General features: G+C 45.6%; 1 protein-coding gene and 1 pseudogene across 2 annotated transcripts in view; one reads left to right on the top strand and one right to left on the bottom strand.

Annotated features, from left to right (window-relative positions):
- The window catches only part of LOC308620770 (centrosomal protein of 78 kDa-like), a 1,829,729-nt pseudogene that overhangs the window by 1,361,084 nt on the left and 446,901 nt on the right, over positions 1-21,744 (bottom strand). The window lies entirely within an intron of this gene.
- LOC308620088 (forkhead-associated domain-containing protein 1-like) overlaps positions 1-21,744 on the top strand; it is a gene marked incomplete at its 5' end in the record, with an annotated part of 95,811 nt that overhangs the window by 43,414 nt on the left and 30,653 nt on the right. Inside the window, 4 exons of the mRNA XM_081239419.1 lie at positions 1,567-1,676; positions 4,760-4,996; positions 17,613-17,736; positions 21,395-21,525. Coding sequence (XP_081095545.1) covers positions 1,567-1,676; positions 4,760-4,996; positions 17,613-17,736; positions 21,395-21,525 — 602 coding nt within the window. The remainder of the gene's footprint in view (positions 1-1,566; positions 1,677-4,759; positions 4,997-17,612; positions 17,737-21,394; positions 21,526-21,744) is intronic.

The raw sequence follows: 21,744 nt of genomic DNA, 5'->3' as shown, positions 1-21,744 counted from the left end.
AGGCACTGCTGCTGTAGTCAGTTAGGACTTAGCTGCTCAGGATCCAAGAGAGTCAGATGGGGGCAGTGAGCTTCAAATAAAAGTTTTCTAATCATGGACCTAGTTGGGGAGGTGGAGGGAGAGAAAATGGGCAGCTGCTGAAGTTCCAGGCCCTTGTGTTCCTCGCGCCCCAGGAACCACTGTGGCCAGGGCTGTTCATTCAACACGCAAGGCTGTGCATTCTCCGGGCACCACAGGCCATCAGCTATGTCCACTAGAGGTTCTGGGGTCCACAAAGAGGTTTGAGACCTGGCTGGGGGGCAGGAATCTTTGATTCTAAAATGCATAAATAAAAAAGGCAGAAGCAAAATGAATAGATGATGAATGTCCACAAACATGACAGTGAGTGCTTCATTCATCATTAATGTTAATACTCATGAAAGTTTCATCACCACTGAAAACAATTTGTTCAGCTTCTCACTTCACAGGAAGATAAGAATGTGCAGTGACTGTCCAGAAACCATAGTCACTTGGAAATTTAAAATACGCTGCTTGGGCCCAAGTGGTTTCACACGTAGAATTATAGAAATCTTTACAAACGTTTCTACACCAAGAAAATGGTTTCTACACCATTCAGTGTTGATGTGAGTGAATTGCGAGATGTCTGATGTGATACAGAGTGGGGCCCCCAAACACAATGCCATAATCCCTGAAAGTCATATAAACAGGCCTTGTAATATTGGGGTAAATAAGAAAAAAATTAGGAAAGCTTAAATGTCTATCAAGTGGATCCTAGTTAAACAGGTTTGGCACACCTGGACAAGGGACCACAATGCTACCCTTGAAAACAACCAAGTACAGCCTCAAATACTGACATGGGAAGATGTTTTTGATATTGTTAGCTGAAAAGTAAGCTGGATAAGCATCTCTGTCATGTAAATGCATTTTTGTTTTTTGAAAAGATATGGCTGCAATAAAACAAACATAGCTAATGTTTAGGGCTAAATGCTCTACTTGAGGGGTCAGCAAACTTTTCCTGTAAAGAGCCAGATAGTAAATACTTTAGTACTTGTGGGTCACATGGTCTCTGCTGCAACTACTCAGCTCTGCCTTTGTAGCTGGAAAGCAGCCATAAATAATATGTAAATGATCACAGTGGCTATGTTGCAATAAAACTTTATTTACAAAAATAGGCAGAAGGCCAGATTTGGCCACAGGGCCATAGTTTGCCAACCCCTGCTCTATATCATTATTCTATTTAATCTCCAGATAGCCCTTTATAACAGAGACTATCAGGGATCCTGAATTATGTATGTGGAAACGAAGGCTTAGAGAGAGCAAATGACTTGCCCAAGGTCCTCAGCTCTTATGCAGCATAGAAAAAAGTCTGGAAAGAGACACACCACAGTGCATCAGTGCAGTTAATGCTGGGGAAGAGAAATGAGGCAGCTCTTACCCTTTCCAGTCCTCCTGTAATGCTTTCAGTGCATAAGTCTCATGAATGTGAAGGTTAATCTGAAAATATTTTTTAAGACTTTGGGGAAACTCACTGTCTCCTCTGCCTTCTCTGTTGACCTTGTGTGTTAGTGTGGACCAACGCCGCGGAACTGTCGGAACAATCAGTGGCCGAGGAAAGTCCTGGGACAGGGCCCTACAGAGAAATTTTTGTGGACCAGGACCTGTCCCAGCACGATAAGGTGAGGGGTCTTGGGGAAGCACAGAGCTACAGCAGCAAGAGGGACCATGGAGAGATTGCCACTGCCTCTTGTTCTCTGTGTCTCAAGGACTGTCCCTTTTTCCTACTTCCAAGAAACCACCTCTTCCTCCCAAGACATTCAGCCAGGTTTGGCCACTGCTCATTTAATCCCAAATAACATCTACAACTACAAGGTACCGAGCACCTACTGTGTGCTGGGCCATGTCCTGTGCACTTGACATTTATTAGCTTGTTAATCTTCACCATCTTCAAAATAGATTTTATCACCCTCACTTTGCAGATGAGGAAACTGAAGCTCAGAGAGGTTCAGTAATGTGTTCAAGGCTGCCCAGTGCAAGGAGCAGTGTTAGGATTCAAAGCGAGGTCTGGTTAGCTTCTCAGCGGGTACTTCTAACTCCCACACAGTAATCACTTGGTCAACCTTCAGTGATGGAACAGTGATGCAAAAACACGTTCCTTGCAGGAGGACGTGAGCCCTGAAGTCAGGGAGGCGTGGGCCGAGAGACTCGTTAAAGAACCAGAGAGGTTTAAAGCAGGGATGCGAGCAGAACAGGTGGATTCAAGCCATCCTGGGAAGGACCCAGGTCAATTTCTCCCCACTTAGACACAACTCGAAAGTTACTCTAAAAGAAGGAGTCTATAATATCTCGCTTTCCTTCAGGGCCAGGGCCTGCTCCTGCAGCAATTCTCAGAGTTTGTGAGGAGCAGACCTACCTGGGGTTCTTGTCAGACACGGAAATCCAAACCTTCAGGAGGCAGGGGGTTCCAACCCAGGCATCCTGGGACCAGACTCTGAAAAATGTTGCAGAAAGGCGAGAAGCCACACTCAGATTCTGTATTTATCGCTGTGTAACAAGCCATCCCAAAACTTAGCGGCTTCCAACAGCAATTCATTATTCCCCAGAATCTATGGGTTGACCTGGAAGGTTCCTTTGCTCGTGTCCCCTGGCCTCACTCATGCAGCCTCAGTCAGCCGCTGGCTTGGCCATTTTGGTGGTCGGTCTCCATTGGCCTCCTTCCCACATCTAGGGCCTCAGCCAGGACGCCTGGACTGGTGTGCCCCTTTGTGCATGTGGTTTTTCATCACAGCACGGTGGTCTCGGGGTTCCCAGGGGGCCAGAGCAGAAGCTGCACAGCCTGTAAGAACTTCCCTGGAGGTCATGCAGCATCACTTCCACTCCATTCCGTTGGTTAAAGCTAGTCACGGGGCCAGCCCAGACTAGAGGGTGGGGAAATAGACTGGATGGCAAAACTGCAAAGTATTTGTAGCCATTTCTCAACCTGCCTCAATTTTAACTTGGAAATATAGTGCAACCACTATAATTTTTTCTATTTATAGAAAATTTTTATAAGCCATTTATCATTTTTTCTATTTATAATAGAAATAATTCTTTCTCTTGATAAGTCGTTTATACCCTGACTTGCCAGGACTCCTTCAAGTGACAATAAACAAATTAGCTTGAGGGGGAGCATTGATTAGCTCATTTTATTGGAAAATTTAAAGGGCCACTAGCTTCAGGTATGGCTAGATCCAGGAGCTTGAATAATGTCATCAGAACACCTCCCCACTACCAACTTCTCCCCTCTGTTTCCCTCAGTGTCTGGCTTTCTTCATAAGGCTGGCTTTGTGTGTTAGAAAAGACAAACTCAGGCAAACAAGCCTACATGATCCAAAAGAAGGCAAGATCCTCTCCCTCTGTAATCGATGTGTGAAATCTCTGATTGACCAGCTTGGGCCACATGCACATGGGGAGGTGGGACAGGAAGGAGCAGGGCACATGACTGACAGTCCTACCCAGACCAAATGGAAGGAGGAACACTCCCTCCAAGAAGGGCAAGGGGACCCTCAGCAGGAAAGCAGAACCCACAGCTGTCCACTGCCCTCTGCAAACTTCTTATATTCCAGCCCTGGCACGGGGCCTGGCACTTAGTTGCTGCCCGTTGAATGTTTGTTGCATGAAAAATGAATAAGCACCTGGCTGATCATAACAGGGTGAAACAGGGGAAACTGCCCAGGAGTAGGGAATATGTCTGATGCTCTCTCTTGAAGTTTTGCCACCAACTTTCACAAGGACCCAAAGGAAGGCCCCTGGCAGCAGCTGGCAATGTCAGACAGGCTTTCTCATGAGCGAGACCCTGTCCTTCCCCAGGTCACGGAGCTAGCAGGTCGTGAGGCTGACTGGACGGCTCTCCTGGGAATGAGCTGGCCCAGAAATTGCCCGTTTACCTCCTCCCGTGACTGCTTTGGAAAAGGCCTCTGGGGAATTTCTTCTTCTTCTTCTTCTTCAGTTTTTCTGACATTTTATTGATAACGTCTAGTGAGAAATTTGGGGGAATTTCTTTTTCCTTTTTTGGAAAACCTAACCAATTCTTTGGCTGCAGAGCTTTATCAATGGAGAGATGGAGGACAGGGTTAATTATACCTGTGGGTACAGTCTACCAGCAATTTTGTTTTTCCAGCCGAATGTTTATATGAGCCCATGCAAATAAATCACTATTCCTGTCTCATTTACTTTCCAGATTGAGTTACCTGGAAAAATTTCATACATGAATAGCCAAAAGAGGCTGGAAATATTAGAAGAGAGGAAAGGGAAAACAAATATTTCAGAATGTTTTAAGTTAAAAAAATAACCCTCATTATAAGCAGAATGTGGTCAAACAGAATGTTGTTTTCCTAACTACCTTTCCTAGGTCCCCAGTGTGCTAGGCTGAATATTGTAAATGAAAACATTCTAAGTAAACTTTGTAGCAACAAAAGTTCCCAAGTGGGATGGTTGTTCTTAATATGAAAGTCTAATTCTCGGGGAAAGGAAAGTTTCCGTACCTGTGAGGTACAGACATCCATTACAGGAGTCTATATACAAGTACATCATTTTAACCCAATTCTTGTCTCTATGAGATTTTCCAAGTGACAGAGATAGCCTTGAAAGTCTGCTTTTTCCCTCCCTGCCTGCCCTCACCTTCCCAAAGAATGATACCATATTTTTCCTGTCTTTCTTTAAATGGGCTCAGCCTTACACCCAGACCCACACCTAGTAAATTTCCCATCTGGCCTCCACCCAGGATGAAATAATTCAGCTGCTGGGAAAAGAAGTCAGCCGTCTCTCCGATTTCGAACTTGAATCTAAATACAAAGACACGGTGATAGCAAGCCTGCAGAACCAAGTGGCCAACCTGAGCCAGAAGCTGTTGGAAACAGCTGCCTCCAGGCAGAAGGAGAGGGTGATCCCGCCCAAGTTTCAGGTTCTGCATGAAGAGGACGATGCCCAACAGAGAGAGATCCAGAGCTTGAAAAACCAGGTAGGGCTCAGAGACAAGTGGGTCGGGGCCTTGGGGTCACAACACAGGGTGACAGCTCTCAGGTAGAACCTGGGGGGAACCACCCGGGTAGTTAGAAATGGGCAGTCAGCACAGCATGGTGAGGAGTACAGTTCCAGGGAGTGCAGGGTTGGCAAGTTTCTAGCCTTGTAAGAACAATATTAGATTTGATTAAGTGCCTACCATGTTCAGGCCCCGGTGCAGGTGCTTTGGGTGCATTAGCTTATTTATTTATTTATTTAATTTATTTATTTAATTTATTTATTTATGGCTGCATTGGGTCTTCGTTGCTGTGCACGGGCTTTCTCTAGTTGCAGTGAGCAGGGTCTACTCTTCACTGTGGTGCATGGGCTTCTCATTGCAGTGGCTTCTCTTGCTGCAGACCATGGGCTCTAGGCACGTGGGCTTCAGTAGTTGCAGCATGAGGGCTTCAGTAGCTGTGGCTCGTGGACTCTAGAGTGCAGGCTCAGTAGTTGTGGCCCACGGGCATAGTTTCTCCACAGCATGTGGGATCTTCCTGGACCAGGGCTCGAACTCCTGTCCCCTGCATTGGCAGGGGGATTCTTAACCACTGCACCATGAGGGAAGTCCCCTCATTAGCTAGTTAAACCTCAGTCTTCTGACACTTGCCATTCTACAGATGAGGAGACTGAGGCACGCTCAGAGATGCCCAGGAGCTTGTTACAGCTTGCACAGCAAGTGAGAGGCAGTGATGTGACTTGGGCTCAGCTCTGCCACCTTGTACACCTCATGCTTTCACACCCGCTTTGCATTTCCACCCAACTCCTGTCGCTTCAGTGACCACTTCTCACACCCACCCGGACCCAGCCAGAAAGAGCTGGAGGTGGGGAGGAGGAACCCCACAGTGTTCCAAACACTGAGGCCTTTATCACACCCTGAAGGCAGCTGCTGGTTCATTTATAGGGAATTTCACCAAAAAATCTCCACCCAGAATGTCTGGATTTACCAGTCAACTTCCTTCCTCCTGAAACTAAATCCAAAAGAAAAAAAAATTTTTTTAAGTTTTAAAGAACTACTTTAAAATTGGCCACTGATCTTGTACATAAATTATATCTCAACAAAGTTGATAAAAAAGCAATTGGTCATTGATGAATTTTGGCCTCAGTGCATAATTCTGCTTAAAACCGTAGTCAGATTTGGTTCAACATGGCGGAGTAGAAGGACATGCTCTCACTCCCTCTTTCGAGAACACTGGAATCACAACTAACTGCTGAACAATCTTCGACAGGAAGACACTGGAACTCACCAAAAAAGATACCCCACATGCAAAGACAAAGGAGAAGGCGCAATGAGACAGTAGGAGGGGCGCAATCCCAATGAAATCAAGTCCCATCACTGCTGGGTGGGTGACTCACAAACTGGAGAACACTTATACCACAGAAGTCCACCCACTGGAGTGAAGGTTCTGAGCCCCACGTCGGGCTTCCCAACCTGGGGGTCCAGCAATGGGAGGAGGAATTCCTAGAGACTCAGACTTTGAAGGCTAGTGGGATTTGATTGCAGGACTTTGGCAGGACTGGGGGAAAGAGCGATTCCACTCTTGGAGGGCACACACAAAGTAGTGTGTGCATTGGGACCCAGGGGAAGGAGCAGTGACCCCCCTAGGAGACTGAACCAGATCTACCTGCTAGTGTTGGTGGGTCTCCTGCAGAGGCAGGGGACAGCTGTGGCTCACCAAGGGACAAGGGCACTGGCAGCAGAAGTTCTGGGAAGTATTCCTTGGCATGAGCCCTCCCAGAGTCTGCCCTTAGCTCCACCAAAGAGCCTGGGTAGGCTCCAGTGTTGGGTCACTTCAGGCCAAACAACTAACAGGGAGGGAACCCAGACCCACCCATCAGCAGACAAGCAGATTAAAGTTTTACTGAGCTCTGCCTACCAATGCCACAGCCAGCTCTACCCACCACCAGTCCCTCCTATCAGGAAACTTCCACAAGCCTCTTAGATAGCCTCATCCACCAGAGGGCAGACAGCAGCAACAAGAAGAACTACAATCCTGCAGCTTGTGAAACAAAAACAATATTCACAGAAAGACAGAAAAGATGAAAAGGCAGAGGGCTATGTAACAGATGAAGGAACAAGGTAAAACCCCAGAAAACAACTAAATGAAATGGAGATAGGCAACCTTCCAGAAAAAGAATTCAGAATAATGATAGTGAAGATGATTCTGGACCTCAGAAAAAGAATGGAGGCAAAGATCGAGAAGATGCAAGAAATGTTTAACAAAGATCCAGAAGAATTCAAGAACAAACAAATAGAGATGAAGAATACAATAACTGAAAAAAAAAACACACTAGAAGGAATCAATAGAATAACTGAGGCAAAAGAACGGATAAGTGACCTGGAAGACAGAATGGTGGAATTCACTGCTGCGGAACAGAATAAAGAAAAAAGAATGAAAAGAAATGAAGACAGCTTAAGAGACCTCTGGGACAACATTAAACACAACAACGTTCACATTATACGGGTCCCAGAAGGAGAAGAGAGAGAGAAAGGACCCGAGAAGATATTGAAGAGATTATAGTCAAAAACTTCCCTAACATTGGAAAGGAAATAGCCACCCAAGTCCAGGAAGCAGAGAGAGTCCCATACAGGAGAAACCCAAGGAGAAACACACCGAGACACATAGTAATCAACTTGGCAAAAATTAAAGAAAAATTATTGACAGCAGCAAGGGAAAAATGACAAATAACATACAAGGGAACTCCCAGAAGGTTAACAGCTGATTTCTCAGCAGAAACTCTACAAGCCAGAAGGGAGTGGCATGATATACTTAAAGTGATGAAAGGGAAGAACCTACAACCAAGATTACTCTACCCAGCAAGGATCTCATTGAGATTCGATGGAGAAATCAAAAGCTTGACAGACAAGCAAAAGCTAAGAGAATTGAGCACCACCAAACCAGCTCTACAACAAATGTTAAAGGAACTTCTCTAAGTGGGAAACACAAGAGAAGAAAAGGACCTACAAAAACAAACCCAAAACAATTAAGAAAATGGTCATAGAAACACACATATCGATAATTACCGTAAACGTGAATGGATCAAATGCTCCAACCAAAAGACACAGGGTTGCTGAAAGGATACAAAAACAAGACCCATCTATATGCTGTCTCCAGGCGACCCACTTCAGACCTAGGGACACATACAGACTGAAAGTGAGGGGATGGAAAAAGATATTCCATGCAAATGGAAATCAAAGGAAAGCTGGAGTAGCAATACTCATATCAGGTAAAATACACTTTAAAATAAAGAATGTTACAAGAGACAAGGAAGGACACTACGTAATGATCAAGGGATCAATCCAAGAGGAAGATATAACAATTATAAATATATATGCACCCAACATAGGAACACCTCAATACAAAAGGCAATCACTAACAGCTCTAAAAGAGGAAATCAACAGTAACACAATAATAGTGGGGGACTTGAACACCTCACTTACACCAATGGACAGATCATCCAAAGAGAAAATTAATAAGGAAACACAAGCTTTAAATGACACAATAGACCAGATAGATTTAATTAATATTTGTAGGACATTCCATCCTAAAACAGCAGATTACACTTTCTTCTCAAGTGCGCACGGAACATTTTCCAGGATAGATCACGTCTTGGGTCACAAATCAAGCCTCAGGAAATTTAAGAAAATTAAAATCATATCAAGCATCTTTTCTGACCACAACGCTATGAGATTAGAAATGAATTACAGGGGAAAACCTGTAAAAAACAGAAACACATAGAGGCTAAACAGTATGTTACTAAATAACCAAGAGATCACTGAAGAAATCAAAGAGGAAATCAAAAAATACCTTGAGACAAATGACAATGAAAACACGATGATCCAAAACCTATGGGATGCAACAAAAGCATCCCATAGTTCTAAGAGGGAAGTTCATAGCTATACAAGCCTACCTCAAGAAACAAGAAAAATCTTAAATAAACAATCTAACGTTACACCTAAAGGAACTAGAGAAAGAAGAACAAACAAAACCCAAAGTGAGCAGAAGGAAAGAAATCATAAAGATCAGAGCAGAAATAAATGAAATAGAAACAAAGAAAACAATAGCAAAGATCAATAAAACTAAAAGCTGGTTCTTTGAGAAGTTAAACAAAATTGATAAACCATTATCCAGACTCATCAAGAAAATGAGGGAGAGGACTCAAATCAATAAAATTAGAAAGGAAAAAGAAGTTACAACAGACAACGCAGAAATACAAAGCATCCTAAGAGACAACTACAAGCAACTCTATGCCAATAAAATGGACAACCTGGAAGACATGAACAAATTCTTAGAAAGTTATAACCTTTCAAGTCTGAACCAGGAAGAAATAGAAAATATGAACAGACCAATCACAAGTAATGAAATTGAAACTGTGATTAAAAATCTTCCAACAAACAGAAGTCCAGGACCAGAAGGCTTCACAGGTGAATGCTATCAAACATTTAGAGACGAGCTAACACCCATCTTTCTCAAACTCTTCCAAAAAATTGCAGAGGAAGGAACACTCCCAAACTCATTCTCTGAGGCCACCATCACCCTGATACCAAAACCAGACAAAGATACTACAAAAACAGAAAATTACAGACCAATATCACTGATGAATATAGATGCAAAAATCCTCAACAAAATACTAGCAAACAGAATCCAACAACACATTAAAAGGATCATACACCATGATCAAGTGGGATTTATCCCAAAGAGGCAACGATTCTTCAATATATGCAAATCAATCAATGTGATACACCATATTAAAAAATTGAAAAAGAAAAACCATATGATCATCTCAATGGATGCAGAAAAAGCTTTTGACAAAATTCAACTCTGATTTATGATAAAAACTCTCCAGAAAGTGGGCATAGAGGGAACCTACTTCACCATAGTAAAGGCCATATATGACAAAGCCACAGCAAACATCATTCTCAATGGTGAAAAACTGAAAACATTTCCTCTAAGATCAGGAACAAGACAAAGATGTCCACTCTCACTACTATTCTTCAACATAGTTTTGGAAGTCCTAGCCACAGCAATCAGTGAAGAAAAAGCAATAAAAGGTATCCAAATTGAAAAAGAAGAAGTAAAACTGTCACTGTTTGCAGATGACAGGATACTCTACAGAGAGAATCCTAAAGATGCCACCAGAAATCTACGAGAGCTAATCAATGAACTTGGTAAAGTTGCAGGACACAAAATGAATGCACAGAAATCTCTTGCATTCCTATACACTAATGATGAAAAATCTGAAAGAGAAATTAAGGAAACACTCTCATGTACCACTGCAACCAAAAAATACAATACCTAGGAATAAACCTACCTAGGGAGACAAAGACCTGTATGCAGAAAACTGTAAGACACTGATGAAAGCAATTAAAGATGATAGCAACAGATGGAGAGATATACCATGTTCTTGGATTGGAAGCATCAATATTGTGAAAATGACTCTACTACCCAAAGCAATCTACAGATTCAATGCAATCCCTATCAAATTACCAATGGCATTTTTTAGAGAACTAGAACAAAAAAGCTTAAAATTTGTGTGGAGACACAAAAGACCCCAAATAGCCAAAGCAGTCTTGAGGGAAAAAAACGGAGCTGGAGGAATCAGACTCCCTAACTTCAGCCTATACTACAAAGCCACAGTAATCAAGACAATATGGTACTGGCACAAAAACAGAAATATAGGTCAATGGAACAGAATAGAAAGCCCAGAGATAAACCCACACACCTATGGTCAACTAATCTATGACAAAGGAGTCAAGGATATACAGTGGAGAAAAGAGAGTCTCTTCAATAAGTGGTGATGGGAAAACTGGACAGCTACATGTAAAAGAATGAAATTAGAACACTCCCTAACGCCATACACAAAAATAAACTCAAAACGGATTAGAGACCTAAATGTAAGACCAGACACTCTAAAATTCTTAGAGGAAAACATAGGAAGAACACTCTTTGACATAAATCACAGCAAGATATTTTTTGATCCACTTCCTAGAGTAATGGAAATAAATACAAAAATAAACAAATGGGACCTAATGAAACTTCAAAGCTTTTGCACAGCAAAGGAAACCATAAACAGGATGAAAAGACAACCCTCAGACTGGGGGAAAATATTTGCAAAGGAAGCAACTGACAAATGATTAATATCCAAAATATATAAAGAGCTCATGCAGCTCAATATTAAAAAAACAAGCAACCCAATCCAAAAATGTGCAGAATACCTAAATAGACGTTTCTCCAAAGAAGATATACCGCTGGCCAAGAAGCACATGAAAAGCTGCTCAACATCATTAATTATTAGAGAAATGCAAATCAAAACTGCAATGAGGTATCAGCTCACACCAGTTAGAATGGGCATCATCAGAAAATCTACAAACAACAAATGCTGGAGAAGGTGTGGAGAAAAGGGGACCCTCTTGCACTGTTGGTGGGAATGTAAATTGATACAGCCACTATGGAGAACAGTATGGAGGTTCCTTAAAAAACTAAAAATAGAATTACCATAGGACCCAGCAATCCCACAACTGGGCATATACCCAGAGAAAACCATAATTCAAAAAGCCACATGCACCCCAATGTTCATTGCAGTACTATTTACAATAGCCAGATCATGGAAGCAACCTAAATGCCCATCGACGGACGAATGGTTAAAGAGGAAGTGGTACATATATACAATGGAATATTACTCAGCCATAAAAAGGAACAAAATTGGGTCATTTGTAGAGACGTGGATGCATCTAGAGACTGCCATACAGAGTGAAGTAAGTCAGAAAGAGAAGAACAAATATCGTATATTAACGCATATGTGTGGAACCTAGAAAAATGGTAAAGATGAACCAATTTGCAGAGCAGAAATTGAGACACACATGTAGAGAACAAACGTATGGACACCAAGGGGGGAAAGTGGCAGGGGGTGGGGGTGGTGGTATGATGAACTGAGAGATTGGGATTTACATGTATACACTGATGTGTATAAAATGGGTGACTAATAAGAAAAATATAAATAAATAAATAAACATTTTAAAAAAGGAGAGAGGAAAAAAAAAACCGTAGTCAATGCTTGGGGGCCTTTGTTCTCTTGTTCTCTGTTTACTGTCTTTCCCTCTGTAACCGATTCTAGGTACACAGTTTCAATCCTAGAAATGGTGCTCTAGAAAGGACACAGATTGTGTATGGTGAACCTAGGAGATTCTAGCAGGAAACTGTAAGCTCCATGAAGGCAAAGGTTGGGCCCAGTAACCTTCTAGATCTCTGTTAGGACCGTGTCTGTTTGTTTGTTCTTTATTCATCCATCCATCCATCCGTCCATTAATCCAAAGAAATATTTTGGGGGGCCTATCCCGTGCCATGCCCTCTTCCAGGCTCTGAGAATTTAGCAGAGAACAAGACAGACATGATCCTTCCCCCTGTTATGCTCTAGTGAGGGAGACAGAATAAACAAGTCAACAAATACATGCTCTAATATTTAAATGAACTAATGACTCTCCTTCAAACCTGGTTTTGAAAAAACAAGGAAAGTAACAGGTCCTGTAGGAATTATTAGTGCAAACAGCTACCTTGACATGTAGCTGACACATTAATGAGCATCTTTTTCTTGAACTGAACCCAATTTTGCTGAAATATTCCTTTCAGTTATTCTCCCATTTCAGAGCTTTCCTGAGAAAATGACATGTCTTTTTCAGGTACATGGATGAGGCTGAATTATTCCCACATACCTTTTTTATTTTTGGCCATACCACGCGGCTTGCAGGATCTTAGTTCCCTGACCAGAGATCAAACCCAGGCCTCCAGCAGTGGAAGCACAGAGTCCTAACCACTGGACTGCCAGGCAATTCCCCACATACCTTTTTTTAAATAATTGAAATATATTTGACATAGAATATTATATAATTTCCACATATCTTTGAATATCAGCTGGTCCCAATTTGAGTTTTATTTAAAGTGGCTGCCGATATCTGGGGGAAAAAATGTTTTTTTACAAAGAAATTATCTAGAAATAATTACACTGATGCATCATGCTCTTGCCTCCCCTACCACTGGAGCTTCACTTATAACTGAAGAAGAATATTTTATAGCAAGGCATATATGAACCAGAGGCTCGATTCGTTTGAACTCAAATCGAGTTTCATCCACTGACATTTTAGTTTCTTAACTATTCTACTGCCTGCAGAGCATTCCACCAGAAGTATAAGCCACATGGCAGGTTGATTTATGGTTCTGATTACTTTATGTGTTTTCCCTGGTCCCCGAAGGTGTGTGCATAATGATTTGCTCTCAGAGATCTTCGATCTGCTACAGTATCACTAGAAAATTCTTACCTCCATGTGCTCTTATATGCCTGTGCTAATTAGAAGCCAAATTATCATCCTGAAACAATCACTCCTCCTAGCACTCTTAACTTTCTTATGATTCAGTGCCCATTTTATTACACAGCTTAACAGACATTAAACATCTTGGAATTTATGCCATTACAAACAATATGGATATTTATTTTGATAGTAAAAGTATCAAAGAGGTTTGAAGACTCTTTGGAGTTTTCCAGCAATCCGAAATCCTAAAACTCTGACACTCAGATTGAAATATTTTCAATCTGTCAAAACCACTGGAGTCTTAGAGAGGAACATATGTTTTCCATTCTGGAAGTTTGTCTCTGTGTGTTCTATCTCTGGTATCATGCAAATAAAAGCATTAAGCTGAGAAGAGCTTACAAACACTTTCAGTGTTCCAAGGACCTTTTATGGAAAAGTTGTAGTTCCCCCCAACAGAGAAAAGTAAGATGTGAAAGAATTGTTTCACTCAAAGTTTCCAAAGCACAAACATGCAAAAGTATAGCCTTGGGGAGAGTGGGGGTCAGAGTGGCCTGTGTCCCCGCAACTTCTAGCATAGACCCCCCCCAATAATGTCTCAGGTGCCCCAGGGAAAAGATAAGTGTAACTGCCCCAAATGTCCTAGACTCTGAACCATGTTGGTGCATGAAACGAGTCAGAAAACTTGTGAGACCTTGACGTATCTGTTAACTCTACCAGAGTAATAATGACAAGATTTCCAAGGACACAAACCAAGACCAAAGGCTGTGACCGCCATCTGGTGGCCATATCAGCACGCCCGAACTCCATTACCTGGGCATGCCCACCACCTCCCCCCAATCTTTTTTTTTTTTTTTTTTTTCCCCTTTAGTGTGATGCCTGCAACCTGGTCTGATGGTAAACAGGGAAATTCCTGTATTTCTTCTTTTGGAGGGATTATTTTTATTTAAGACACTGAGTCTCTATTTACTCTTATAACAGTTATTTTTAATTTAATGCACGTTTTTAAGTTTAAAAAGGGAGCTGCTTCTACGAAAAATGCTAAGAAATTATAGTGGGGCTAGCCAAGAGACATGGGAAAAATGGTGAAAGTGGTATATGAATGACTGAAGTTTAGGAACTCTCTTAGGGTGGGGTTGCCAGATAAAGTAAGGACACCCAGTTAAATTTGAATTTTAGAATTTCGTTTTAGTGTGTGTCCCAAATATTGCATGGGACACATTTGCACTGAAATATTATTCATTATCTGAAATCCTATTTTAAGTGAACATCCTTTTTTCCTCCCCTAAATCTGGCAAACTTACCTTAGGAAAACAAAGAAATTGCACCCAGGACTTCCCTGGTGGCACAGTGGTTAGGAATCCGCCTGCCAGTGCAGGGGACACGGGCCCGAGCCCTGGTCCAGGAAGATCCCACATGCCGTGGAACATCTAAGCCCGTGTGCCACAACTACTGAGCCCTCGTGCCACAACTACTGAAGCCCGTGCGCCTAGAGCCCATGCTCTGCAACAAGAGAAGGCGCTGCAATAAGCCTATGCACCGCAACAAAGACCCAACGCAGCCAAAAATAAATAAATAAATAAATAAAATTTATTTTTAAAAAAAGAAAAGAAATTACATCCTTCTCCTTGTCACTTCCGTTTTTTTTTTTTTTTTTTTTTTTTTTTTTTTGCGGTATGTGGGCCTCTCACTGTCGTGGCCTTTCCCGTTGCGGAGCACAGGCTCCGGACACGCAGGCTCAATGGCCATGGCTCACGGGCCCAGCCGCTCCGCGGCACGTGGGATCTTCCCAGACCGGGGCACGAACCCGTGTCCCCTGCATCGGCAGGCGGACTCTCAACCACTGCGCCACCAGGGAAGCCCGTCACTTCCGTTTTGATCTATCAAAACAAGCTAGTGGGGCTTCCCTGGTGGTGCAGTGGTTCACAGTCCGCCTGCCGATGCAGGGGACGCAAGTTCGTGCCCCGGTCCGGGAAGATCCCACATGCTGCGGAGCGGCTGGGCCCGTGGGCCATGACCACTGAGCCTGCACGTCCGGAGCCTGTGCTCCGCAACGGGAGAGGCCACAACAGTGAGAAGCCCGCGTACAGCAAAAAACAAAACAAAACAAAACAGAACAACAAGGTAGTTCTTGTCCTGTCTACGGATTGCGTGGCATTTATGCCCCAATAAACGTGTCCCTGTGGAGTACTGAGGCCTGACATCTGAAAAATCACAGGGCAAAGGCCCACAGTGCACCTTGAGGTGGGGAAGTCCGGGCCACTCAGAACAAGCAGTCTGGCCACATCAAACCGAGAGGGAGGGTGTTCCCGGCCCAGCTCTCTTTCCTGGCCTCTCAGGTACCTGCTCTGTGGAGGCCGAGGCCTGGCAGCTACTTTCGGGCCCTTACCAACGTTGCATTTGATGGAGAGCCTTCCGCACCCCACGTGTAGACCTAGACCCCTGGAGGGGAGACCGCCCTTGAGGGGGCTCAGAGCCATGGACTTAGAGGGTGCTCACAGCAGCCATAGATAGAGCCGGCCTGTGGTGCTCCCACCCACGATTCCTGTATTTCCTGTTTTTTTTTGTTTGTTTGTTTGTTTGTTTTTTTTTTTTTTGCTGTACGCGGGCCTCTCACTGCTGTGGTCTCTCCCGTTGCGGAGCACAGGCTCCGGACACACAGGCTCCGCGGCCATGGCTCACGGGCCCAGCCGCTCCACGGCGCGTGGGATCTTCCCAGACCGGGGCACGAACCCGTGTCCCCTGCATCGGCAGGCGGACTCTCAACCACTGCGCCACCAGGGAAGCCCCGTTTTTTTTTTTTTTTGTGGTACACATGCCTCTCACTGTTGTGGCCTCTCCCATTGCGGAGCACAGGCTCCGGACGCGCAGGCTCGGCGGCCACGGCCCACAGACCCAGCCGCACCGCGGCATGTTGGATCTTCCCGGAACGGGGCACGAACCCGCGTCCCCTGCATCGGCAGGCGGACTCTCACCCACTGCGTCACCAGGGACGCCCCTGTATTTGCGCTTAATAACAACCACACTGGCGTTTAAGTGAGCCTGGCAAGGCTTACAAATGCACACATAAAGATTACCAACTACCTTCCCCAGAGACGGACGAGGGAAGCTGAAGCTAAAACACCCTGTGAGGGCTTCCCTGGTGGCGCAGTGGTTGAGAGTCCACCTGCCGATGCAGGGGACACGGGTTCGTGCCCCGGTCCGGGAAGATCCCACATGCCGCGGAGCGGCTCTGCCCGTGAGCCATGGCCGCTGAGCCTGCGCGACCAGAGCCTGTGCTCCGCAATGGGAGAGGCCACAACAGTGAGAGGCCTGCGTACTGAAAAAAACCCAAAATAAACCCAAAACAAAAGAAAAAAAACACCGCGTGGGTAGTCAGAGGAGAGGACCATCACAGCTCATCCCCCTGTGCCGTGTGCCAGGCATGATCTGATCACTTGTACACATGCTAACTTACTAAAATACTTCTAACAATCCTATCAGGTTGGGACTACCATCACCCTGCGTACAGACTGAACAAAAGGAAACAGAATATGGTGTCCTCCTTGTGTTCACAAAGCCCGTTAACTGGCAGAGACAGGACTTGAAGGCTACAGTCCGGCTCCCAAGTCCATGCCATGCCTTACAGCCTCCAACTTCTCACGCTCATTCCTAGAGCCACCTGGGAAGGAGGAACCAGGCAACTAAAGACTGGGTTTGAATCAGACTCCATGTCTGACCAGCCGCGTGATCCCGAGCAGGGGGCCTAACCTCTCTGAGTCTCAACCTGGCTCCCTTGCAAAATGGGCACATTAATGGGAACGTCAGGCTTCAACAACGCTGTGACGAGTATCAGTGTAGCATGTGTGAACGGGCTTTGTAAACTCTGGAGTGTTCTGTGAGGTGTAAACTACCCTCTATTCTCATTAGAGGGAATTCATTTCATAACCTGCTCCTGGCTCTTGAACTTGGCTGTGCATCCAGTCAGTGCTGGATGATCTGGAACCAACAGCTGGTCTATTTATGGCTGAAAACCCACAGGTCATAGGAAGACAGCAGCACCCGAGCCCCTGGGTGGCCACAAAGATAAGGTTCGTGTCTCGAGGACCGATGACATGGTGGTCACTGAAGGAACAGGCCCCCTCCTGCCCCTTCCACTAGTGACAACTGAAAACCTTGGTTTCCCCAACACCCCGATCCAATGTCAACCCGACTCTTTGCCCAATGTTGGAGAAGTACCGGCGTGTCCTGCAGGCCTGGCTGGCCCCTTCTGACTGTGTGTTGCCTCCTTCCACAGATCAGTGCCCTACAGCAAGGCTACAACCAGGTGCTGTGCCAGACCCTGTCTGAGAGAAAATTAGAAATCACCTCCCTGAAGCACGAGGCCGAGAACTTAAGGAGGGAGGCCGCCATCACGTCAGGTGAGGCGCTTCTGCATTCAGGCCCCAGAGCTTCTGTGCTCCCCCCGCAGACATCACCAGTCAACCAGCACACCTGTGCCCGTGACCTGGGTGCAGCCTCAGGGATCACCCGTGTCGGTGCATTAGAGTTCTCCCTCAGTGGAGGTTTCTTGCCACCCAGTTCCGAGGGCAGGGCCTGGTAAATATTTGAGAGAATGGTATCTCTTGGCTACAAGGTCTCCTGAGCACTGGCCCCACCAGGGAGAACACAGGTCGCCTTGTGGCTTGGGTGGTTCCACAAAGCAGCCTGAGTGCAAACTAGAGCGTGGACAAACTGGGGTCACTCCTTTAAGGCACCCATGGTCTCACCCATTTCAGCCGAGTGCACTTGGGCCTAAGGGAAACAATTTTCTAATTTGATCAGAGGTGGTTCCCTGATAAAGGGCTTGGGTTGGGAGAGGGGCAGCCAACGCACAGCTGTGGCTGAGCTTTGATTCCCTGGATTCCTTCATTGCTTCCACATGTTTCTTGAGCTTCTACTAGGTGTCAGGCCCCGTTCCAGGCTCCGGGGAGGGAGAGCCAAGCAAGACAGTCAGATTCCTGTACTCACAGATTTGGGAGGGGGTGACAGACAATAAAAGTAAACGGATGAATAAACAAGCCCACTTCAGAGAGCAGTGGTGCTGTGGAGAAAATAAATTGTGTGTCGCGGTGGCCAGCGCTTCAAGGGAGGAGGCCAAGGGGGACCAGCTTAGTGGGTGTGCAACCATGGAACTCAGGTGGGACTTGAACCCGTGGGCTGGGACACAAACCCAGTCAGAACCCACTATCTTTTAATCGAGATCACTCATTTGGCCTCGGGACTTAATAAAGCTCAGGTTCTTTATGTCTCATCGCAGAAAGAATCCAGTGAGAGACAAAGTAAGAAGTGGATTTCTTTAGAGAGAAACACACTCCACAGACAGAGTGTGGGCCATCTCAGAAGGCTAGAGACCCCCAAATATGGGGCGGTTAGTTTTTATGGGCTGGGTAATTTTATAGGCTAATGAGTGGGAGGATTGGGACAACTCTAATATTTTGGGGAAGGGGCAGGGATTTCCAGGAATTGGGCCAATACCCACATTTTTTTTTTTTTTCCGTACGCGGGTCTCTCGCTGTTGTGGCCTCTCCCGTTGCGGAGCACAGGCTCTGGATGCGCAGGCTCAGCGGCCATGGCTCACGGGCCCAGCTGCTCCGTGGCATGTGGGATCTTCCTGGACCGGGGCACGAACCCGTGTCCCCTGCATCGGCAGGCGGACTCTCAACCACCGCGCCACCAGGGAAGACCCACCACCCACTTTTTGACCTTTATGGTCAGCCTCGGAACAGTCCTGGTGCTGGTGCATGTGTCATTTTGCTAATGTATTACAATAAGCCTGTAATGAGGCTCCAGTTCCCCAGGAAGTCGAATCTTACGCCCCCTTGGACCTAGCCGATTCTAACCAGTTTATGTTGTATCCTCCACGGCTATGTCCTTCTTTTAGAGAGGACCTGTTTCAGGTGGGCAAGGACAATCCAAGGGCAAGCGAGTCTGCGTGGAGTGAACAGGGGATTGTGGGGCTGGGCAGGGTCGGGGGTCTGGGTTTTTATTGCAAGGGTGTTGGGAATCCAGTGGAGGTTTTTAAGCAGAAACTGACATGTCTAGAGACCTGAAGAGGATGGGACCGCTCACAGACGAGGGGAGGGAGAGAAGCAGGTGACAGGGAGGAGGCAGTGAGCCTCGGAGGGGCACATCACTCTGAAAGCAGCCGGCGCGTAACAGGAAACATGCCCACAGCTGTAGAAGCCAGGCATAGCATTGAGTCGCACGTGAATCCCCATCTCTGTATGAATCTGTGCTTTTCTTCTGCCTCACTCTGCAATTTAATCACACCCACACCCACCCCCTGCTGCCCCCAGGTCTCTACTTATGCTCCTCCCTCACTTGGGATGTCCTCAGATATTTTCTGAGCACCTCCCCCAGGCTAGGTGCTGTTCTGGGCACCAGGAATGGAAGGATGAACTCGCTGGTCCTCACCTTCCTCCCATATGTCAGCCAGTGAAACCTCATCCAAGCATCGAGCCTGTCTCAGATCCCACCTTCTCTGATCAGGGAGTCGGACAGACCTGGGTTGGGATAACGCTTGAGATGGGCTGGACCCACTCAAAGTGTGGCAAGCCCCAGAGGGATTTCCAAGTAACTGAACTGTGTCCTGGAGGCAAAGCTCATTTTTGAACTGAAATTCTGGAGCATTTTGTGCTTTATTTCATAGACATTCTTGATTGATACCTACCACTAAAACTGGGCCTGATGTTCTTTCAAGAAAAGAACCGTAGGAGATAACCCAATACCACTGCATTTATGCACCCTTCTTCCCACTTTTATTCAAAATGATACTACAATGCAAGAGGGAAGAGATATGGGGAGATATGTATATGCATAACTGATGCACTTGGTTATAAAGCAGAAACTAACACACCATTGTAAAGCAATTATACTCCAATAAAGATGTTAAAAAAAATGATACTACAGTAATGGAGTAGTTATCTATTGCTGCATAACAAGTTACCCCAAAATGTAATGGATAAAACCCCAACCAATATTTATGATCTCACCCAGTATCTGTAGTTCAGGAATTTGAGCGGGGGGTGACTTAGTTCTCACGAGTTGCAGTCAAGATGTCGGCTGGGGCATCAGTTATGTCATCTAAAGCCTCGGGGGGAGCCGGAGGATCCCCCTTCCGAATGGCTGCTCATGTGGCTATTGGCTGGAGGCCTTAGTCCCTCAGCACACATGCTTCTCTCTAGGGCTGCTTGAGTGTCCTCACGACACAGCAGTTGGATTCCCCTGGAGTGAGTGATTCGAGAGAGAGCAAAGAGGAGCCCACAGTGTCTTTTATGACACAGCCTGGGAGGAAACAGTCCGTCATTTCCACAGTATCATATTGGTTACCCATGGCAGCCCTATTCAGGGTGGGAGGGGCTACACAGGGCATGAATTCTAGGTGGTAGGGATCATTGGGGCCATTTTGGAACCTGGCTGCCAAGAAAAATAATAGGCGCCCTGTAACAAACATAATTTAGCCACTTTGAGTTCTTGGGACATACCGCATCATTTGACCCTTACAATAACACTGTGTGGGACAGACAGTGGGAGGTGAAATAACTTGTCCAAGACCACCAAGCTAATAAGTGGTAGAGAGGGGTCCAAACTCAGAGGACTGTGAAACCAACCACCCCATCAATAGTGTCCAGCAGTGCCCTCTGGCACATGCCCATCTCCTGGCCTTTGGAGAAGAATTCCTGGACCTTCCATGTGCTGGCCCTTTGTTCCCCAGGCCCATGGTGTGGCCTCTCCTCCCAGCTTTGCCTGGCCTGTGCCCACAAGGGGCCCCCAAAGGCTTCTCCTCTCGCTGGTGCTGACTGCCCCTCATTCTCACTGAAGCCTCAAACCCTGTTCCGTGGACTTCGCTCTCATTCCCATTCCTTCTCTGGGACCCTTGGAAAAAGCCTCCCCAATTGTAGGCAGGCAGCGTTGGTGGCCAGGACTTGGAAGGTCTTTTCCAAACATTGGCTGACAGCCACGGTGTTGCCAATAATCCTTCCTGCCTCTTTCACCTCCATGAGTCTTTTGTTTTGGTTTGGTTTGGTTCTTTTACAGAGATGGTGTCATCTTTGCAAAGAGACGTGTTAGTAAAGGATGGTCAAGTTCAACAACTACAACAGGAGGTGAATCAACTGAAAAGTGAAAACAAAGAAAAGGATCACCAGCTCGAAGCCCTCAGCTCCAGAGTGAGTGTCGGGTCATCAGCAAATTGTAGCTGCGAAAAGCAGACACAGTGGAGTCACATGACACACGGTGGTGAGATGAGGCCAGTGCCCAAGGACACAGGGAGGGTAGCTGCTGGGCAGGTGGCCAACTTCTCTGAAGCCTTTCAAAGGACAGCATGTATGTGGCTCAGAATAAGCATAATATATTTTCAAATCCAGCAAACATTTTCTAACCCCTAT

This window comes from Mesoplodon bidens, assembly GCF_964165515.1.
Source record: "Mesoplodon bidens genome assembly, chromosome: 7".
Lineage (NCBI taxonomy): Eukaryota > Metazoa > Chordata > Mammalia > Artiodactyla > Ziphiidae > Mesoplodon > Mesoplodon bidens.
The sequence above is the reverse complement of the archived record's forward strand: the minus strand, read 5'-3'. Positions and strand labels throughout refer to the sequence as shown.